We start from the raw sequence: 23002 nt of genomic DNA, 5'->3' as shown, positions 1-23002 counted from the left end.
GCCTGCAATGTGGGAGACCTGGGCTTGATCCCTGGGTTGGGAAGATTCCTTGGAGGAGGGCATGGCAACCCTATTCTTGCCTGGAGAATCCCCGTGGACAGAGGAGCCTGGTGGGCTACAGTCTGTGGGATTGCAAGGAGTTGGACACGACTGAGCGATTAAACACAGCACAAACTATTGTAACAAATGGGCCCCCGAAACAGAGGTCTGTTTCTCTGGGGTATGGTGTCCAAGCCAGTATTTTTTTTAATATTTTATTTATTTGGTTGTGCTGGGTCTTAGTTGCAGCATGTGGGATCTAGTTCCCTGACCAGGGATCAAACCCAGGCCTTCTGCATTGGGAGCATGGAGTCTTAGCCACTGGACCACCAGGGCCAACATTTTGATCATGTCCCAGGGCACATTCTTAGCAGAGCATCCAGGGACCGAGCCACTCTGGAAACTGTTGCTGTGCTTTGCACCTAGGCATGCTCCCCACTGAATTGAAAACCCCTTGGAAATAGGAACTTGGGGTCCTGTCCCACTGCACCCTTTCCCACAATAGAATGAGATTCAGACCTCTGCATGCAGCAGGCACTGAATAAATGCTGGCCAGGAGTAAAGAATAGATAGACATGGATATGAAGTGTTAATTTTTGTGCCAGACACTGTGTGCTGGTAATTTATGTGGATCAACACATCTAATCCTAACTCTTAGGATTAGAGTTAGCCTTAAAGGCAGGTGCCTTTAGTGTCCTATTTTCTAGATGAAGGCAAGATGACACAGGTAAGTGAATGGCAGAAGAGGTTGGACCCCAGTGGTCTGGTTCCAGAGCTGATCTCTAACCATCATGCTGCACTGCCTGTCATTCCACACCTCCTTTTTGGTACCAGGTAGTATGTGATACCTTTTCTTTCAGCTGTGACATGAAGTAAACAGCACTGGATTTGGAGGCAGAAAGCCTAGATTCAGATTCTTGCTGCGTCACATGTTGGCTGTGTAATTTGGGGGCATACGTACTTCACAACTTGGGGCCTCAATTACTTCATCAGAAACATGGCTGTGATTTCCCCCATGGGGTTCGTATGAGGACTGGGTGTGATCTTGTTTATGAAAGTACAAACTGCAAAGTCCTTGTGCAGGAAAGGTATTAACTTGAAAAAAAGATCAAACCGTGGAACCCCTACGATTGATTACTGAAAGAGCTGCCAGAGGGGTGTAGACTGTAGGAAACCCAACATGCCCTGTTTAACCAGATCAGTTCCTCTGTACCACCCTTTATGTATTGATGTTTCTTCCTGACATTTGGTTTGATAGGTTTGCTGTTTCTGAAAAACTGTTACGCTTTTGTTCAGCTGATAACCGTTAAGTACCCTCCACAGCTGACTGGCTCAGTTGTGGGAAGCCACTCTTCAGAATCTGTCTTCTTCTCTTGGGTCCCCTTTCCGGGCTCCCCACCCACTTTCCCTCTCTGTTGTCCTGATCAAGCCCATCAGTCCCAATAGCCTGACATCAAGCATTGAACTGAGGGGACTCTAGGCTGCCTGCCCATGTGTGGGCTGGGCACCTGGGGTAGTGGGCCTCGAGAAGCTTCTCTCCCCAGAGCTAGGCCAAGAGGACTGCCTTTGGTCCCATCTGCTTTTTCCCCAGGCTGCTGGTCAGGTGGGGATTGCCTGTCTGCCTTTCCAAGGCCATTGACTCATGCCCCAGCCACAGACTCTCGCAGAGCTCCGGGCACTTTTGGCAGCTGACAGAATGTCACTGGTCTGTGGTCAGCTTTGGAGATACGAACTGAACACAATGGCAGATGTGCGTGAGCTTTGTGGGAAGCTGAGGCCCAGCTCAGATGAGGTTGGCCTTTGGTAGCTAAAAGTCACCAAAAGGTCAGGTCAGGGTTTCTGGATCCTTCTTGGCATGTCTGTTCTGTAGCCTGACAAGCGTGGTCCCAGTCTCTCCTCTTTCCTTAAAGCACCCTTAGGCCATGGAGGGTGGGACCTGCCCCAGTCCTCATTTCAACATGCTTTGAAGTCCCACGCTAAAATCTGAACTGCTATTCTTTGGTTATGTTCGCAAGCTCCTGTGTTGCTTTGCTAGTGGGGCCACTGGAAGTCTCGTCACTTTCTGAGAACGTATGCTCTGCCTGCCTGTCTTTAGGAGAAAAAGGACCATCAGGAAGGGAGAGAGAGCTGAGTCTGAGATGGTAGCCCGGTGACTCGCTGAAGCAGGTACCCTCACCCACACTCGGAAGTACAGTCTGGCTGAGGATGAGGGAGCCTTTCAAATGAGGAGAGGTGGGAGTTGTGGCAGGAACTAAGGGCAGAGGGTGAGCCCTGCAGGGAGCCACCCAGAGGTGTGGTCTGGGGTGGGAGGGGAAGCAAAAATACAGTGTCCCCAGGGGAGTTCTGAGAAGGAAGTGCCAAATGCCACATAAAGGGCAAGAGGGCTTCAGGTTGGGAGAGGCCAGGTGGCAGGTCTGATTCTGTGGTTATGGTTTAGAGTTTAGATCACCAACTGAACACAACGTGCTTTTCCAGACCGCTTACGTAGTAGGGCCCGAGACGCGGGTGATTTGGGCCCCCAACTTGTTCAAGGGCAAACGGAGGGTGGTGGGTGGATGAGATATGAGGAGGGACACGGGTCTGAAGGGATGGCTCTGGAGCCAGGAGGGGAAGGGAGGGTAGAAGGTGGCTGGTGCTGGTGTTGCTGGGCTGGTTGCTGAGTAGCCTGGAGACCGCTCCCTGCCATGAGGTGGTGGTGCTGGTGTGAGGATTCCTCCCTGCCCCATGCTACATTTCTTTTTCCCTATCAGTGGAAATGTAGTGGTTTCTCAGGAAAAGCATGATTTACAAAAGTGACTGATTGACCGTGTTTAGTGGGAGATCTTCCAGTGTAACCAGGAATTCAAAACCACGCATTGGGTGAAGCTAGGAGGAAAATGTGTTTGGAGGATGAAATGGAGACATGAGAAAATTGCAACAGAAAGGGTAGAGGAGAAGCAGTGAGCTTAGTCAAGGGTCCCAGAGGAGAAGGGGCAGCAACTTGTGGGGTGGGAGGGGGGGTGTGGTCTCTGGAAAACCCACCTTGGTGCATGCATGGGAAGGTGAGTCAGCAATGAGCTGTGCCCACCCACAAGATTATCAAGGTCTTAGTAAGAGGGCTGACTGAAGCAGGGTAGGGGGGCGGAGAGTAGGGGACATGGGGGGAGGGGTGGGCTCACAGGACTCTGTCGTCAGACTTATACTCACCACTTTCACTTCTGGGTGAGGGCATGGGAGTAGTAACGTAGATACTTGTGGTGGAATCGCTAAGTTGTGTCCAACTCTTGTGACCCCACGGACTGTAGCCTGCCAGGCTCCTCTGTCCATGGGATTCTCCAGGCAAGGATACTGGAGTGGGTTGCTGTTTCCTTCTCCAGGAGATCATCTTGACCCAGGGATTGAACCCAGGTCTCCTGCATTGCAGGCAGACTCTTTACTGACTTGAGCTACAAGGGAAAAAGCCAAGTCCATTCACAGCAAACAGGTGAGTGAGGAAACGTGAGAAGATAAGAAGAACATAGGAAGCCTTTGGGAATATTTAGGCAAGTCTCCATGGGCTCACCTGAAGGAAGGAGTGCCTTCAGAAAAGGAACCATTGATGGAGGGCTCTGTGCGGGCTCTCAGCTGACTCTGGGGCCTGGAGACTAATGAGGACAGCCCCCTCCCCCAGCAGCTCATCGAGCAGACCCCAGACCTAGAAGTGGGGACAGCAATGGACATGGAGTTGAAGCTGAGGGTCCTTGAGTCAAAGTTTCTTCTAAAGGAAGCTCTTGTGGGAAGATCAGCGGTCCTTTCTCCTCTTGTTCTAACTTCTGAGCAAGCACATCCCAAAGGTCTCCTGCAGCATCACCTGGACTCTGGATGGTTCTGAGCAGGAGAGAGATTTCCCTTCAAGGCTTCCCCGAAAGAGACTTGATATGAAAGCAGCAGCTGCCTTAGAACCAGGAGCCGGGCGGGAGTGCCCTTCAGCCCCTGACCACCCCCTTCTCTCCACCAACAGTGCTCTGCTGCTCTCCCAGGAAAATAAGGAACCAGAGGTTTCCTGACAACTTGGAGAGAAATCACACTTCTCTTCAAAGGAATTAAAACCGTGCCCACGTCATCCTTCATCCTGCGTCCAAGAAAAGCCTCTTCTGCAAAAGTATAAGGAAAAGACACCCTCCTTCTGCCTCTGTGACATCAGAGCCAGCCATCCTGTGGGTGGATGGCTGGGGTTGGGGGCCAGTTGTCATGTGTCATCAGGCAGGAGTCACCTGCTTCCTATGTGGTCTCCTGTGTGGTTTCCCATCCTGTTAGACCTGATGGAAAAGGACCTCGCTTTGCCTGCATTTCTCCAAGGCCGTTCTGGGTCTAACCTTCATGGTTCAAGGTTAATGAAAATAAACCCAGTCTGGGCTTCCTTGGTGGTCCAGTGGTTAAGAGTTTTCCTGCCAATGCAGGGGACATGGGTTCCATCCCTGGTCCAGGAAGATTCCCACATGCCTGGGAGCAACTAAGCCTGTACATGAGCCACAACTATTGAGCCTGTGTGCTAGAGCCCAGAAGCTACAACTACTGAAGCCCTCAAGCCCTAGAACCTGAGTTCCACAAGAGAAGCCACCGCAATGAGTAGCCTCCCACCCACCGCAACTAGAGAAGAGCCTGCACGTGACATTGAAGATGCAGCATGCCCATAAATAGATGAATAGATAGATCTTTAAAAACAAAAAAACCCAGTCTGTCCCAGAGGTCACAGGGAGGTGGTGCAGTTGTGTTAGGCTGTGGGAACAGCGGAGAGGCAGAGAAGGTGGCGGGTTGGAGCAGAGACCTGGCGGTAGTCTTGAAGGTTTTCACCTTCAGAAGAAGCAGATTTCTGGGCCATTGCAGACAGAGGCTTTGGGGACAGCTTGGGGCCCATCTCGGTTCTCTCCCCATGGAGGAAGCATGCTCCATAAAGGGTTTTTCTTTTTCATCTTCCTCTTTTGCCGCCTCCTCCTTCCTCCTCCTCTTCCTCTTCTTTTTTGTTTGGTTTTTAGTTACTGTTGTTGTTTTAATTTTCCTGCTTGTCACCCTTCTTCCTAGAAGAGCAGTATCTCAGAATTCAAGGCTCAGATGTGGTGTTGAGAAAGCGGACCGCCTGTCCTCCCACAGGTGGGTGTCTGGCTGTCCCTGCTATGGCTGTACTCTATTAGATCACTGCCCAGGGCACAAGTTCTGGCATCTCCCTGAGTCACCCCATCTTGGGATTCCACATTTTAACTTTTCCTCATCACTAACCGCCATCTCCCCTCCTTTAACTTAAGCCCAGGACCCGTCGCTGGGTCTCAGGTGGGTTTGGGGAAATAAGGTATTTATTTGCACCTGCCCGCTGTTGCCAAATATGCCCCTCAGGGGGTTGGCTTCTCATGGTCCCGGGGAGGCCTGAGCAGAGCTGAGAAATGGGCAGTTTGCCGTCCAGCAGCCCATCCTGTGACTGGCAGCTTCATGGGCTGGTGTGGTGCTACCCATCTGCTGCCCACAGCTCAGGGACCACCCTGGGCACCTGGCCAGGCTTTGTGCCCCCATCTCGTCACCCGGGCCTGCAGGTCTCACCTCCCACAGGAAGCAGTGTCTCAACTCTCAGAACCCTGTCTTACAAAGGGGCCTCAGGAGGGATTGCAGGCCTCTTCCACCTTCCCCAGACCACCCCGCTCCCCCAGGCACCAAGGTACCTTTAACAACCATCCCTGGCCCCTGGGAACTGTTGTCAAATCCAATCACTGGTTCTAGGGATCTCACAGAGGGGTGGGGGGTGGGGTCACACCGGCTGAAAGGGGGTTACCCTGGAGGGAAGCAGCACCTATTAAATCTCAAACAGGGGGCTTCCCTGGTGGCTTAGTGGTGAAGAATCCGCCTGCCAATGCTGGAGACACAGGTTCCATCCTCGATCTGGGAAGATCCCACATGGCGCAGAGCAACTAAGCCCGTGCACCCCAACTACTGAGCCTGTGCTCGAGGGCCTGGGAGCCGCAAGGACAGAAGCCCTCATGCCTAGAGCCTGTGCTCTGTGACAAGAGGAGCCCCGGCAATGAGAAGCCCGCATATCACGACTGAAGAGTAGCCCCACTTGCTGGCCCTTGTGTTCTGACATGCTGCTCTTCCAGGAAGAAGAGTGACTAGCAGGGAAATTAAATGACAAGAACTAAAAACCAAATGAAAAAGAAGAGGAAGAGGAGGAGGAAGGAGGCAGCAAAAGAGGAAGAAGAAGAAAAGCCCTTTATGGAGGACATTGCCTCTATGGGTGGAGACCTCCATGCAGTGACAAAGACCCAGCACAGCCAAGAATAATAAATAAACGATCCCAAGTAGGGAGAAGCAGGGGCTGTGCTGGGGCAGGACCAGACCGCAGACTCCAACACTAGCTTCCTGGAGCTCCCCCACAGCTATTGCTCTGGGATGTCTTATCTCTCCAGATCCTGTGTTCCTGACATAGTTATAAACCTGTTATGTTAAATGTCATCACTAAAATGACAGCCAAGGTAAAAAAAACCCCCAAAGGTAAATATATATATATGGTAAATATATATATATTTATATCTATATATATTTATATATAAATATATATTTACCCTATATATATATACCTTTGGTTTATATATATTTACTAAATATATATAAACCAAAGGTATATATATATATTATATATATCTATAATATATAATCAATATATATATAAATATATATTTACCCTATATATATATATCAGTTCAGATCAGTTCAGTTGCTCAGTCATGTCCGAATCCTTGCAACCCCATGAATCGCAACACCCCAGGCCTCCCCATCCATCACCAACTCCCAGAGTTCACTCAGACTCACATCCATTGAGTCAGTGATGCCATCCAGCCATCTCATCATCTGTTGTCCCCTTCTCCTCCTGCCCCCAATCCCTTCTAGCATCAGAGTCTTTTCCAATGAGCCAACTCTTCGCATGAGGTGGCCAAAGTAGTTTCAGCTTCAGCATCATTCCCTCCAAAAGAAATCCCAGGGCTGATCTCCTTCAGAATGGGCTGGTTGGATCTCCTTGCAGTCCAAGGGACTCTCAAGAGTCTTATGCAACACCACAGTTCAAAAGCATCAATTCTTTAGCGCTCAGCTTTCTTCACAGTCCAACTCTCATATACATACATGACCACTGGAAAAAGCATAGCCTTGACTAGATGGACCTTTGTTGGCAAAATAATGTCTCTGCTTTTCAATATGCTATCTAGGTTGGTCATAACTTTTCTTCCAAGGAGTAAGCATATATATATATATATATAAAATATATATATATATATATATAAAATTTACCTTTGTTTTTATATATATATATAATTATACATTAATATATATTAAATATATATAAATCAAAGGTGTATATATATATATATATATGGCCTTGGGCAATTCTAAAACAATTATCCTTAGCCCAAAGAAAATGTGGCCATTCCTCTGAACCACGTAGTTTATGGTGGAAGAGGCGTTAGAGGTCGGCTGGTCTGAGTCACTCCGGTTGCCCTGAGGCTGGCCCTGGCTCTGTCTCTCCCCACATTCTCCACTTGCTCTGCTTCCGTCCTGCCTCCTGTCTCATTGGTGCCCTCGTCGCCGTCACTCGGTCCTCCGCACTGGAACCCGCAGGTCCTCCTCCGTGTCCTCTCTCGCAGCACTTCCATCAGACCCGTTTCGGAATCTATGCATTTTTTCTCAGAAACGGCTCACGAACATGGCTCCTCTCTGCCCCTGCCTTAGATCAGGCCATCGTCATTCTCCTTTGGCCCGTTGTGGTGCTTCTTCTCCTCAGCTCCCCTCCTGGGCCCGTCTTCTGTGTCTGTCATCCACCCAAAGATGAAAACCATGGAGTGAAAACCGGGACTCCTTACCGGCACCCCCTCAGCCTTCACGGCGTGCCCTGCCCGCTCACCACAGGCCTCTCACAGGCGCCTCGCGAGGCGCTCCCGGAAGGGGATATGGTTACACAGGAAACGGCTCCACGACAGGGGACGGCGAAACTGGGAAGCCACACAGAGGCTGGAGTGAGGCCCCTCTAAGAGGACTCACAGCGGGAAGCTGCCCACCCGCTCTAGAGCGGACGGGCCAAAGAGAGGAGGTGGTGTTTCCAGAGCTTAGGAGCTGGGAACCTGTCTGCTAGAGCTCGTCCACAGAGAGGGCGGCCATTGGTGGGGATGAAAGCCACAGAGGAGCCCAGTCACTGTTGCGATGCTGCCCAGCACCGAGGGATTAGGGGAAAACCGTCTACGTCTCCATTCCTCCCACCCTGCAGTCTCCTGCCAGTGTCTTGCCTTGGCTGAACCGAGCCAGAAGCCAGGGAACCCTGCAAACAGTGTTTTGGGGGGCAGCTCCCTTCACAGTGCAGACCAGGGCAGAGGGTGGATCTGAGAGCGAACAGGCAGGTGACTGGTGTGTTCCCCTAATTCCAAGTTCAGCTACAGTTAATCATTAAACTACTCCAGACCTTTGTAATACCCTCTGGGAAATGGTTTTATCTCCTTCATTTTAGAAAATGCCTCCTCCTTCTGCAAGACCAGTGGGGATGTTTTCTTCTCTCTGGAATCAGCACACACCTCAGAAAGTGTTAGCTACCCCTCACCTGGGCTCCAGCAGCTTGTTTAAATCTCTCTTGATGGGACTTGCCTCCAAAGTGTTGTCATGTATCATTCCCGGGTCTGATTTCCGCCGCTCCTCTTGGAGACCCTCAAGGACAGACGTGTTGTCACAGGTCTACATGTTCTCAGGACCCAACCTGGGGCGTGTAGGTGCTGAGTCCATATAGGCATGTACAAACAAGGAAGCCATGGGGTGTCTCCCCGCCGTGTCACAGCAAGTGAGTGGCAGAGCAGGGCTTGAGCCCAGGTCTCCGGTCCAGTGCCCTTTTCACTCTGGGATTTGATCTTGAATTTTCAAGGATCAGAAATTGAAAACCCTGAAGACAGTTCCTGGGCTTATGTATTATGAAGTAAAACATGATATATAGAAGCATTCCTGAGTCTTCCAAACCTTCATTAATCTGTATGATATGCTGGGAGACTGTGGAGATAGTGTGGACAGACAGACACAGACCTTCCTATTTTTTTGTTAAACCTGAGACTGAATTCTGCTAGACTTGTGTCCTTTTGATTCTAACTAAAAGCCAAACGCATGCTGTTTCAGAATGTTAGTTTATTTATTATGTGTTCCCCAAAAATGAATAAGAAGACATATCTAAGTGAAGAAGAACAGTGGGGTCAAGTTGAGGCCCGGGATCTACCAGATATTAAAGCACATGACGAAGCGTCTCAAGAAAGGAAGAAAGAAGGGAAGGGAGGAAGGAGAAGAGGGAGAAAATAATTTAAATAGCGACATCACAGACTTTCTTTGGAATTTCTAGAAAATTCTCAGCTAAAAGATGCATCAGTTTATGAAGCTTAAACATAACATTTAAAAGCAACTCAGTATGAGTTCTTAGGGAGTAGATGGGATGTAATTTTCTCTTGTCTTTTTTGGTTTGAGTTAATAACTCTTTGGTAGGAGGACCATCATAATTCCATTGATGGCAGGAATAAGGCACTGTTTACTGCAGTAAGGAGATATACAAGCTCTAAAAGTGATTTTGATGATTTTTTTTTTCTTATTTATAAGAACTGAAATCTTTGGCTGTTCCTGTTACATAAGCTATTATACCCAGAGGGGAAAGATTTTAATAAAATGGAGCTCTTACTCATTTCCACTAAATAACCTCCTAGGAATGACAGCGTGCCAGCTGGAAATGTTGAAGTGGTTAGAGAAATGTATTTGTTAGACAAAGAAACATCAGCCTTTATAGTTCTATTATTGGGGCTCTCTAACGTCAGCAAGCACAGTGCATCGATTCCATTTTTGGAGCTGAGTCACAGGCCTGATGGAGCTTCAAAGGAAGGAGACAGACCCTGCCCTGGGAAAATTTACTGCTTGGTTCTGCTTGGCTAAGAACATTGCCCTGAAACATCTCAAGTCCTTATTGTATAGCAGAACACAAGTGCTTATTTTTTTGTGTGTCTATGCATCACTGACTCGATGGACATGAGTCTGAGTGAACTCCAGGAGTTGATGATGGACAGGGAGGCCTGGCATGCTGTGATTCATGGGGTCACAAAGAGTCGGACACGACTGAGCAACTGAACTGAACTGAATGAGATGAAAATTTGATTGCTTGAGGACATATATTGGACAAGACAACATCTTGGAGAGTGAACAAGGTCAGTGGATGACCTAGGCATACTGACCAGAACCGGGCCAGACAAACAGTGGTAGGGTGAGTGGTCCTCTGTGGGCCATTCAGCAGGTGGAAGGAGACTATCTGTGAGGGTCACATGCTGGGCCTGTCGGAATAAAGACTGACAAGGGGCAGGCCACCGGGCAGCCTGATAGAGCAGTAGTCCCCAAAGTGGACTTCAGGGGCCCTGAGGGTACTGGAGCAGCTGTTACTAGGACGTGGGCTTCCTACAGCCAATGGGCTCGTACGTCATTCAGGTATGTTTCGACACAGAATTGACAACTTTCACTTGCAACTTTTCCACACGGAGAGCAGATGTTTGGCATATACCACCACACCATTGCCTGGAGCTCCCTGAGACCCTTTCAGGGGATCTGCATGGGCAAATTGTCTGCATAATAATACTAAGATGTCATTTTCCATTTTTACTCTCCTTTTATGAGTGTGCAGAAGCTACGTGACATGTGATAATGCAACACTGAATGCAGAGTAGATATGAATATCCAGCTATCTTCTCTTAAGCCCAAACAGAGATGTGCAAAAATATAAATGCCACTCTTCTCACTAATTTTTTTCTTTTGGAAAATGATTATTTTTATAAAAATATGATTTATGTTAACATATAACTGGCTCATTATGATCTTGTGTGCTTGCATGCTAAGTCACTTCAGTCGTGTCCAACTCTTTGTGACCCTGTGGACTATAGCCCGCCAGGTCTCTCTGTCCATGGGATTCTCAAGGCAAGAATACTGGAGTGGGTTTCTATGCCCTCCTCCAGGGGATCTTCCCAACCTAGGGATCGAACCCACATCTCTTATGTCTCCTGCATTAGCAGGCAAGTTCTTTACCACTGAGCCACCAGGGAAACCATTCCCTTCTCCAGGGGATCTTCCCGACCCAGGGATTGAACCCAGGTCTCCTGCATTGCAGGCAGATTTTTTACCATCTGAGCCACAAGGGAAATCCCATTGTTATCTTAAAGTGAATTAATTAATTAAAGAGTTTTTTTTAGTTTCTCAATTTTTATCTCAAATATCGTAAATAATAATACATAAAACCCACATAAGCAAAATCTCTTTGGTGTCCTCAGACTTCTTAAGGGATTTTATTTTGTGGAGTGGCTTTGGGTTCCTAACAAAATTGAGTGGAAAATAGAGAAAGATGGACAGACACACAGATGAGTGCATTAGATTCTTGTGCTAAGAAAGAGGAGAGAATGTGGTGGAGGGGAACTCTAACTGCGTTTTGTACATCCTCCTACCTTGTTCTGGAGTTGAACAGGCCTGCTGCTTTATGGTATCTCTGTGAGGGCCCAAATTTAGATGCTGTGTGACTCAGACATGAGCCTGGTCTCCAGAGAGGGTCCTCCAGGGGCAGAGAATGCAAGCTGTCCTCCTGCTTGGGACTAGATGACACAGGGCTGGTCAGGGCAGTTGGGATAGATTCTCCAGTCTTGGTTATCAGGTCATGTGTGTAGATCAAGTGTTATGTCTCTTTATCTTCATAACTAAAATTTTGTTAAATCTCAAGAGTAAACCACGTTAAAAAGGGAACAACCACATCTTGGTCTGCTCACCTGCCACCTTGAAGTTCTGTAGGAAACACATACAGAGAGGAGAAAGGGGGAACTTTGGTCTTAAACCCCAGGATAAGGGGGAGAAAAAAAAAATCCCCTGGTCTGTCAAGCTTGTCCAGAGAGAAAGCTTGATTTGCTGAAAGAGGTCAGTTACTTTCTCTGCTCCATTCCCCCGGGCCACAGCCCAGCTTTAGACCACGGCAGCAGTGGGACAGGCCCGCAGCTGACCTGGGCAGAGCTGAAGGTTGAGTGAGGCTGCTCCTCTCCCACCGATGTGGTCAGGCCACACACAGCTGCTCCCAGACCCAGCTGACTTCATCCGCTACAGGAGACTCATGAGGGATCCCGAGAACAGGCCAAAGCAAGCAAGCCTGAAAGCCAGGCCTTCCTGTACTACAACCACACAGAAGGACGTCACTCCTGTCCTTTTGCCAAGGACCACCCACACTCTCACCGTTTGTGGACGCAGAGAGCATCACTCCTGGCACTGGGCCAAGGGTAGCAGCATGCCTGCGGGGCAGGCAGAGCTCTTGTCAACCTGGGGACCACAAGTGGGGGTCCCCAGGGTCCTTAAAGGTCCAGGAGTGAGGTGTTTGTGCTATTTCATAGGTAGAAGGGTCTAGAGTTTTCATTAGATTTTCAAAGGTGGGGGGAATCCTTGCTCAGAAAAGGTTAAGAATCACTGTGTTATGACTCATTTATTTTTGTAACTGGAAGTTTGTACCTCTTAATTTCCCTCCCCTATTACAACCCCCCACCCCCACCACCAAAAAAAAGAATCACTGTGTTAGAGGCCAACCCTGCTTATAGCTGCCCTGTTGAGGGTTTTGAAAAAAAATTCCATTCAATAGCATTAACTCAGCAAATAGGTGAGCTGTTCTCCATGCCTGGCTTGATGCTATGGGCTGGAAACGCAACAGTGAGCAAGACCAGATGCTACCTGTTTGTCACGGAGGACCATAGATATAAATAAAATAACAACAGAAATGCATATCCAGTCTCAAATCAAGCATTGCTCTGAAGGGAAAGAACCTGGTTCTATGATAGACACAACAGTGGGTGAATAGCGTTTTGGTTTTGTATATTTTTAAATTTTTGGATAGGTAATATATTCATGTTCAAAAATTAAGTAGAATTATATAGCAAAAATTCCACCCCTCACACATACCTTTACTCATAACTCCCAGCTACTCCATGGAAACTTTAAGTGTTTTACAGACTAGTGAATTGGCCTCCTAACAGATTAGGGGAAAAAGAGAAAGCTTACCTGAGAATATGAAACTTGAAATTTGAAACACGAATGTGAGTTAACTAAGTGAAGAGGAATGAAAGGGGATGAGGGGAAGCACAGAGGCAACAGCTTGTGCAAAGGCCCTGGGGCTAGAGACGCATGATATATTAGAAAGAAAGCCTGTGTGGCTGGAGTGCATGAAGCAAGGGGAGGGACACACAAGAAGCTACTGAATGAGGAGTATGCTTAGCACTGTGGGCTTTAACGTAAAAGCCCTGGGAAGCTACGGAATGATGAAGGGAGATAACCTTCCCTCATAGTGTTTTTGGGAAAATACCACCCTGACTATAGTATGGAGAATAGATTGGAAGGAAAAGCAATTAATGGGCTTTTATTCAGCTCAGGTGAGAAACAGTGTGGCTTGGTGGTGGTGATATATCTATATATTTTGCAAGAAATATATTGGCATGCAAGATTCTTGCTTGTCAACACATTTGTTTCAGTTTTCTTAACTGAGTGGAAGAAAAATCCATAACGAGTTTATTCCGAATGTAGTTAACACTTGGCTCTATTTTGTCCAAGCATGTAGCCCCACTGAAGGATAATTTAGCTCTTTGACGGGCAAAGAGCTGAAGTCTCATACAACACTGCTCGAAGTCATCTGGTTTAGACTGCCACCCGAGCACCCCAAAGCCATCTAGCTCCCTGCTGCGGGAGCCCTCCAGTGGCAGGAGGTTGTCAGTTACACAGTCACGGCAGAAGGACCCTGCGGGTGATGTTCACCAATTCGGGAGCAAATGATTAAAGCACCCGATGGCTCCAGCGGCTTTGGTGCTTGCATGCTGAGTTTTCCTTCTCTTCCGACCCCCAGGATGGCCTATTCTGGGGAGCAAGGAGGTATGCCCTGTGGTTTCACCCGCCAGAATTCTGGCAACTCCATCTCCTTGGACTTCGAGCCCGACACGGAGTACCAGTTTGTGGAGCGGCTGGAAGAGCGCTACAAGTGTGCCCTCTGTCACTCCGTGCTGCACAACCCCCACCAGACGGGCTGTGGGCACCGCTTCTGCCACCGCTGCATGCTGTCCCTGAGGTGAGCTCCGGCCAGCAGCGGCCAGCGTGTTCCCGGGAGCCGTCTGTGGCGGCTCAACTACCATCAGGTTTTCGGGAGTTGCTGTGGTTGCCCACAGAACCACAAATACGAGGACGGGCTTTCCCAGGGCCCTTCTCTGAGAGCCTGAGGAGTAGAACCTTCATCTTCTTCCCGCTATCCTATTGATCGTCACCTTTTCTTAAAATTCAGACCACACCTGTTTTGCACGTGAGGGCCAACCTCGGCACACAGCCTACAAGGGGAAGGACCTGTCTCCCAAGAGGGTCTTTCTTGTAGGCACCCTGACCTTCCCCTGCCTTGAGGCAGGGCACAGAGGTGAAGAGTTAGAGGTTCAGTGTGAAACAAGACCCTCTAGAATCTTCTATTCTAGTGGAGGAGTCAGGTGGTGGTACAGTGTGATAGCATAGGACCGCCAAGGGAACGTTGGCAGAGAACATCTGACTCTGCCTGTGGGACTTCCTCTTGGACTCACATCCTGGAGGATGAATGGGACTTTCAGGACTTTCACTGAGGTGGTGCTGAAATTGGGGTACCAGAGGGCCCCTTCTGGAAAGAGGGAACAGCATGAATAAAGACGGGCCTGGCCTGCCCGGGGGGAACTTCAGGGGGTCAAGTGTGGCTGGAGCTCTGGGGGTGCTCCTAGAAAGGTTGTTGAGGTCAACCCTTAACTCTGGCTTCATTTTGATTTTTCTTTGCAGAGAACTGGACACAGTCCCACTCTGCCCTGTAGATAAGGAGGTGATCAAATCTCAGGAGGTAAGACGATCCCTGGTTTGGGATGGAGCAGCCAGTGTCCTGGGTTGAACTGGACAGAGGAGTTGGAGCAGGAGAGCAGGAGGGGGACCCTTCCTTGGAGTCCAGATTCCTCTGCTGTGTGGTCAGGTTGGACCCCACTCCCACCCCTGTTCGAGAGAGGAGTGTTTGGGTCCTTACTGAATCCCCAGGTCTTTTCCCCCACATCCTCTTTACCCTCTTTCTATCCGAGCTCTAGTTACTGTGAGTTGCTTGCAGAAATGAAACATCCTATTTTCTCCAATTCACTTTCTCATGTTTCATCTCTCAAACTTTCTTTTATTAAGTCTAACAATAGCTTTATTGAGATACAATGCATATGCCATAAAATTTGCCTTTAAAGTGTGCATGTTTCTGGGGTGTGTGCCTAGGAGCGGAATGACTGGGTCATGGGATAACTCTATGTTTAACATTCTGAGGAAACGCCAGATTGTTTTCCAAAGCAGTATTCTTCCCAGCAAGGTATGAAAGTTTCTAATTTCTCTAGATCCCTGCCAAAATTTGTTGTGGTCCATCTTTTTTATTATAGCCTTCCTAGTGGTTATGAAGAGATACCTCATGGTTTTGATGCTCCAGTGTTTGAAGACTTTGAGCATTATTTCATGTGCTTGGCTGATTGAATATCTTCTTTGTAGAGATTTCTATTCAAATCCTTTGCCCATTTTTTTAAAGTGGGTTATTTGTCTTTTTAGTCAAATGTACATGTGCCTTCTCTTTGCTCTTATAATGTGTTTTCCATATGCCTAGCTGTACTGGTGTCTGCCTCACCCACTAGCCAGGGGTTGGCATACTACAACGTGGGATTTGTTGGGACTGATCCAGCCTGCCACCTGTTTTTGTATGGCCTGTGAGCTAAGAATGGCTTTTATATTTTTAAATCATTGAAAAAAATCAAAAGAAGGGTACACAAGAACTCTGTACTATTTTTGCAACTTCTTGTGAGTCTATTTCAAAGTAAAAATTTATAAATCAAAAGAATAGTGCTCTGTAACATGTGAAAATCATATGAAATTCACATTTGTGCCCATAAATAACATCTTATTGGAACACAGGCATGCCCATTCACTTAAGTATTGTGTACAGCAGGGCTGAATAGTGACAAGAGAGGACATCACAATGTAGATGACAAAGCTGAAAATAATTTATTCTCTGAACCTTTACGGAGAAAGTTTGCCAACCTCTGGCTTGTGCTGAAACATAAGTCAGCAGAGCTTCAGTGATACAACCTGATGACTAATACAACATTTACCCTGGGACAGGAAGCGGAAAGCATCGCCCCCATCCACAGCCCCACCTCCTGACCTTTGAGCATGTGGGGTCAATTTCACCGCTCGATTTCCCCCAGCTTCAGCCTACTGCAGTAAGCGTTGAATTACCTGGCTTGTATGTTTGGTGGCCTGTCAGATGTATCTGAGACAGTCTTTTCTTATATGGTGGCGAATCTGGTATTTCCATTCCAACCACTGACTGGAAGTTTCCACCCAACTTTTGAGATGAACTGAAGACCAAATTAATAATAGATTCCTTCACGTTGCTCTAAAGCTTTGGAGTGTGTGAATCTATCATGTTTATCTTTTAGGTGTTTAAAGACAACTGCTGCAAAAGGGAAGTCCTCAATTTGTATGTTTTTTGCAAAAATGCTCCCAGATGTAATGCCAAGATTACTCTGGGACGATACCAGGTTGGTATTACTCATGAACGGTGTCTGCCATTTTCCAGTGTCATGTACTGAACACATTTTTATGTGTCATTTCCTGGGCTACGCGTGGTACAGGGTTTTGGTGGGTGGTCCTCAGAGAATTTTTGTCTAGCAATACCGTTGGCTACAGTGTAGCATACCAAAGGCTAAGGTATGAAATGAATCTCACAAGAAGAGATTCATTTTATATGGAACACATGGAGAACATACCAATGTGTGCTAGACCTTGAATTGCAGGTCAGGGTTCATTGATTCAAAAGAGAATGGGACATGCTGGGCAAAAGAAATGGTCGAGCCAAGGACACGTCATTTTGGAAAACTGTGAAGGACTTGGGATTCCAGGGCATGACTGCAGAAAGACATAGTTGTAAGGGGTCCCTGCCTGGAAGCATTTCAGGTGCTGGGGTGGGTGTTTCCTGGCTGCTATGGGCCCTGCTCTCTTAGAAGTTATGATCTAAAGGAAGACGACACAGACCAGAACAGAGCTGGGATGCAGTTTGAAGGTGAAGCGTGGGTAAGAGATGCAGGCAGACAGGGAAGGCGGGGGGGTGGGGGGGGGGGGCGGGGCGGGGGGCAGTGACGGGATGTCGAGTTCCTTTCAGATGAAACTGCCCTCCGTTACTCTCCCATCCATCAGCAGAAAGCCGTTAAATGGGAAGCAGGAAGCGCGGCTTTGCCAGAGCGAGCCCAGGTCAGGTTCCATCAGAATATGAGGCAGGCATCTCTAGCTTCCAGGGAACTGTTTGGAGACTGCTGCAAGTTTCCGCTCCCCTCCTCCCACACCACGCTGTGGAATGCATTTCTAGTGACCCAGTCCTTTCCCCAGCATTCCTCCAAACCCCCAGGCACTGAGCTCAGAAATGTGTAGATGATTTCCCTGTTAACCCAAGAATTTCTTTGGAAGTTCACGGAAGGTTTTTGTGTTTTCTGAGACAGTCCCTCACCACCTGTTTTGATAGCCAGGTCCAATAGTAGGGTCCCTTGACCAACTTGGTTTTCACTAAGCCTGAGAAGGAAATGAGGCTCAAATGGCCATTGGTCAGCTCTCGTGACCAGATCGTCACCTTCTGGAGAACAGTGGATGGTTTCTCTTCACCTGTTTCTTTCGTATTAATATTTCCTCTTACTCTCTGTTCTCCGTCACCTGTGTGGTAAGCTGTAGGATTTCACAGGATGCAGAGTCTTGATGAATGTTGACTGTTTTGGTGACAGCTGAGGGGTAGCATCCGTGAATTTTGGAGAAGATGTAGATTTCAGCTGTCACTGTCATTACTAGAGGCAAAGGAGAATAGCTATAACGTGTATTTACCTCCTGTAGAAAAAGTGTGTGCCCTTTTTTTTTTTTTTCCCTTCAGAGGAGGGGTCAGCAAACTATTTCTCTCAGAAGCCAGATAGAAAATATTTTAAACTTTGCCAGCCAGTGTCTGTCACAGCTGCCTGACTCTCCCATCTTGGAGGGAAAGCAGCCGTAGCCAGCATGGGAAGAAATACGTGTGGGTGTTCTCAGTTACACCTTCTTTACAGAAACAAGTAGTGGGCCAGGTTTGGCCCAAGGGCTATAGCTTGTCAGCCCTGTTTTAAAGGATCTTGTGGTGGGGAACAAGCCCACTAGGATTTTAATACCTTGTCAGCATCACAGGAACTTGCAGTGTTATCCCCAGGTCTTGTTAAGACTTGCCTGCTTGTAAAAGTCTGTAACATGAGCAACACTGGACCGAACGATGTCCATGTCATCATTTTCTAATGTGCTGGTTAAGAATGTCTCCCGACTTGACGAGGCTGACCCAAGCTTCTCCTGGGCCTGGGATTCTGATTCCTGAATTCCTCTCACTGCTCTGCTTTACTGCTTCTGGGACAGCTACCCCTCCCTCTCTTTCCTTCCTCCAGTCCTTCCCCTCCCTTCTCTTACTTAGGAGCTGGCCTTCTCTTCTTCCCGCTCAGCCCTCTGTTTCAGCTTTTACCACCCGGTGCTTCCCTGGTGGCTCAGCAGTAAAGGAAATGCCTGCCAATGCTCAGCATGCAGGTTTGATCCCTGGGTCAGGAAGACCCCCTGGAGAAGGGCATGGCAACCCACTCCAGTATTCTGGCCTGGAGAATCCCCATGGGCAGAGGAGCCTGGTGGGCTACAGTCCATGGGGTCGCAAAGAGCTGGACACAACTGAGCGTCTAAACAACAACAGAGGGCAGAGATTTGGACTTGGTGCTGGGGGTGGGCATGGAGGGCGCACAAAAGAAATGACCTTGAGGAGCTGGTAAATTAATTGGCAGCGCTAAGGAAGATGTTCAAGGACTAACCTGAGAATGTGAGCAAGTTAGTAGATGATCTAAGGTAAACTCAGCATGCTTCCTTCACCACCCATCTTCGAAGCCCTGTCCTCCAGCCCAGGCTGGCTTTCGCAGCCTCCATGCAGACGGCCCTCTCCATGCCCTGTTCTCAGCAGAGGCAGCAGGTGGTTCCCCCCAGCCCTCCCAGCTGTCCTCCTGCTGCCCTGGGGTCCTCCCCGCCTCCGCCCTCCCCAGGCCTTGCAGCCACTCCCCTTCCCAGTGCCCTGCTCAGTGTGCCCCACTGGCCTGTTGTTGCCTGTTGCAGGACCACCTTCAGCACTGCCCGTTCCAGCCGGTGCAGTGCTCTAATGAAAACTGTCGGGAGCCAGTCCTTCGCAAAGATCTGAAAGAGCATCTGAGCGCATACTGCCAGTTTCGAGAGGAAAAATGCCTTTATTGCAAAAAGGATGTGGTAGTCATCAATCTACAGGTAAAAAAAAAAAAAGGCATCTTTATGGGACTGAATTCGGCCTGAGTGGCACAGTGAATCAGATGGGGTACCGGAAGCACTTTTCTGAATTTATTTTCGTGCAGAAAGAGGTCTAAAGAATAGCTTATCTGGGGGTTCTATAAAAAGCGGAAAGCCTTCTTGGTAGGACTCTTTCCATGTATCGTTGGCAAAAATGCTGTTTGATCACCTGCTGAGTGTGCGTGGGCCAGGAGTGACACTAGGAGCTGAGTCACAAGGTGGGGACCACACTCTCTGTCCTCAGGATGCTCTGACAATTGGCGAGGCAGGATGCAGGCGTAAGAAGAAAGCATGGGTACCTTTTACATGTGCCAAAGGAGCCATGCCAGTGACTCGCATCGTCTGTCTTCTGTCAGCCCCATGACCTCTGACCTTCTTTGGAATAATTGGAAAATTGACTTCATTTATACTGAGAAAGCAGCCATCTGGAACCTTTTTGCCACTAGGCTGTACCTTCTTGTAGAGGATGAGCCACACTGCATAGAGCCCCAAGGGGTTATGTGTACACGCACTCTGAGGGCATACAGAGAGCCTTTGGAAGCCAGGCTGGCTTTATTTCACCATCCTTTCATTGTTTCAGAATCACGAGGAAAACTTGTGTCCTGCCTACCCAGTATCTTGTCCCAACAAGTGTTTGCAGACCATTCCAAGAACTGAGGTAAGTGTAAATAATTCTCTCAGTGATTTTACGTAAGATAAAGTTTCAGTGTTCATTACAGTGTGTTTTTGGTAAAATCCCATAGGCGGGGACCCAAGGCATGCCTTATCCTCATGAGGACCATGGTTTTGTCTTCCCTCACCTTCTCCCTGAGATTTCTCCGTTTCCATGTTAGCTCTCCTGGCTCCAGCCTCAGCTTGGCTTTTTTTCCTTCTGTTTCCTGTCTTCTCCTCGAGCTACCCTTGGCTCCCTGCTGACTGCAGTTATACCAGATGCATTTCTATAGCCTGAGGCTGTCTGTTTCACAGGTGGATGAACACCTGGCCGTGTGTCCCGAAGCTGAACAAGACTGTCCTTTTAAGAACTATGGCTGTACCGTAAAGGTATGGAGTGATTGTGTCTGTCTACCTTCTGCTGTATCATTCATTTGTCAAGTTCATTTTACTCTTTGATTCCATTCAGGAGGCAGGACATTCAGTGTCTGTGAAACTGTAAGACTGGTAATAACCAGTGGTTACCAGTAGGGAGAGGGAAGATGGGAGTAGGGAATTAAGAAATGCAAGCTACTATGTAGAAAATAAATAAGCTACAAGTATATATATAATGCACACAAGGAATATAGCCAATGTTTTATAACTATATATGGAATAGAAAAAAAAAAAAAAAGACTGGCAATTGTATTAGGGTTCTCCAGAGAAACAGAACAAATAGTTTATATATACATAAAATTTATAATACCTACTTTTTGAGGTTTGCTTATATCTGTGAAAATAAAAATGTGACCTGACACATTGACCTTGCAATTTTACTGCTAGGAATTTATTTCACAGATATCCTTTCATAAGTATGCAGTGATCACACACCTACACAAACACACATACACAACAAATATATCTTGTCCATGGAGGATAGATTCCAAGAGCCTGGATGGATGTCTGAAACCATAGTTAGTACCAACCCTATATATACCATGTTTTTTTCCCCTATAACATACATATGATAAAGTTACACATTTATAAATTAGGCACAGCAAGAGGATACCTGAATTGCCTGCATCATTTGGGGCCATTATTGAATAAATAAGGATTACTTGACCACAGCACTTTGATACTGCAACAGTGAATCTGATAACCGAGATGACTAAGTGACTAATGGGTGGGTAGTATGTATAGTTTGGATACCTGGACAGTGGGATCACTCACCTCTGGGGCAGGATAGAGCAGGAAGAAACAAGACTACATCATGCTACTCACAACAGTTCGCAATTTAAAGTATGAATTATTTTCTAAAATTGTCTATTTAATATTTTTGGACCATGATTAACCATGGGTAACTGAAACCACAGATATCAAAACTGTGGCTAAGCTGGAACTACTGTATTTAGCAAAAAAAATCCACAAAAGTGAAATATATATATGTGTATATTCATATTTTAGAATACTATGCGTCTGATAAAAAGCATGAGGCATATATTTTTTAAATTACTTACACTATGACCTCACTGTGTTGAAAATGTATATATATCTTCACTGACTCTGGTGAGTGAGACTAGGGAACTGGATGTGGAGATAGAGAAAAGGGGACTTCTACTTTGCATTCTGCTGCTTGCTGTGTTGTTTGACACAAGAACGCTGTACCATGCTCAGTAGCTTCAGTCCTGTCCAATTCTTTGTGACCCCATGGACTGTAGCTGCCAGGCTCCTCTGTCCATGGAATTCTCTGGGCGAGAATACTGGAGTGGATTGCCATGCCCTCCTTCCTCCAGGGTATCTTCCCAACCCAGAGAACGAACCCATGACTCCTGCGTGGGCATGGCTGGGGGAGTTGTGCTCTGGAAGAGGGCCAACCCTCAACTGAAGGGAAATTGATGATAAATGTTTGCTTAGAGTCTATGGGTCACCCATACCATTTGCTTTTATTAGTAATAGAGGCAACCACAAATTTTAAGGATCAGGGAAAAAGTAACCATTTGTTCTTACAAACATATAATTTTATTTTGAGGGCAACAAATTTGCATGGGCTGAAACTACAGTTCGGTTCACCTTCTGCCCATAATAGCAAGACAGTGATAAAAAGTGGTAGAGAAGTTTGCTTGGTAGGCTGATCAGGAGGTAACCCACTACCAAAGAGACAGGTTTTATATGGGAATAGTTGAGAGGTGATGATAACTACATTTAGCCCTCAATCATATGCTCCTAGAGCAAGGAGAGGCTTCCCAGGTGGCACTAGCAGTAATGAACCTGCCTGCCGGTGCAGAAGATACAAGGACTTGGGTTCAATTCCTGGGTTGGGAAGATCCCTGGAGGAGGAAATGGCAACCCACTCCAGTGTTCTTGCCTGGAGAGTCCCATGGACAGAGGAGCCAGGCGGGCTACAGTCCATGGGGTCACAAAGAGTCAGACACGACTGAATGTCTGAACACAGCACAGGGCAAGGAAGGAAAGCAGCACTGAGAATTTTGACGGTGGCCTGACTCTCTGTGTCTTCTGGGTACCAAAGAATCGTAAAGATGTAAAAGGGGCCTGGGAGGGATCCTTTTCCCTGAAACCCACCTTGAGACAAGTCAGCAAAGTTGTTGAAGTTCTGCTTTAGCAGAATGTCCTGCCACCACCCTCATGTTGGAAGCCTTTCAACAATCTGACTCACGTTTCTCTTTGTCTTAAAGGATAAACGGGGGAACCTGCAGGAACATGAGCATTTGGCCTTACGGGACCACATGCTTCTGGTTTTAGAAAAGAACTTCCAATTAGAGGAGCAGGTAATCAAGGGTTCAACTATAAAGGGAGGCATCAGAATTGCTGGGATTTGTACTTGATGGCATTTTTATAGTCTCCTCTGTTTTAAGCGGAAGTCTACTGGAGGTAGATGTTTTTCTAC

General features: G+C 47.5%; 1 protein-coding gene across 13 annotated transcripts in view; it reads left to right on the top strand.

The window, feature by feature from the left end:
- TRAF5 (TNF receptor associated factor 5) overlaps positions 1-23002 on the top strand; it is a 45840-nt gene that overhangs the window by 15913 nt on the left and 6925 nt on the right. For 2 of the 13 annotated variants that reach the window (XM_042229237.1, XM_060396213.1), the window contains 8 exons: positions 5083-5148; positions 13943-14161; positions 14881-14938; positions 16554-16655; positions 19264-19428; positions 20048-20125; positions 20434-20508; positions 22791-22883. In XM_042229237.1, the coding sequence (XP_042085171.1) occupies positions 13944-14161; positions 14881-14938; positions 16554-16655; positions 19264-19428; positions 20048-20125; positions 20434-20508; positions 22791-22883 (789 nt within the window). In that variant the 5' untranslated portion in view covers positions 5083-5148; position 13943. Of the gene's footprint in view, positions 1-5079; positions 5149-13653; positions 14162-14880; positions 14939-16553; positions 16656-19230; positions 19429-20047; positions 20126-20433; positions 20509-22790; positions 22884-23002 lie in introns of those variants that run through there. The other 11 variants (XM_042229235.1, XM_042229238.1, XM_027975972.2 and 8 more) reach the window with 8 other exon arrangements.

Source organism: Ovis aries, chromosome 12 (assembly GCF_016772045.2).
Source record: "Ovis aries strain OAR_USU_Benz2616 breed Rambouillet chromosome 12, ARS-UI_Ramb_v3.0, whole genome shotgun sequence".
NCBI classification, from domain to species: domain Eukaryota; kingdom Metazoa; phylum Chordata; class Mammalia; order Artiodactyla; family Bovidae; genus Ovis; species Ovis aries.
The sequence above is the reverse complement of the archived record's forward strand: the minus strand, read 5'-3'. Positions and strand labels throughout refer to the sequence as shown.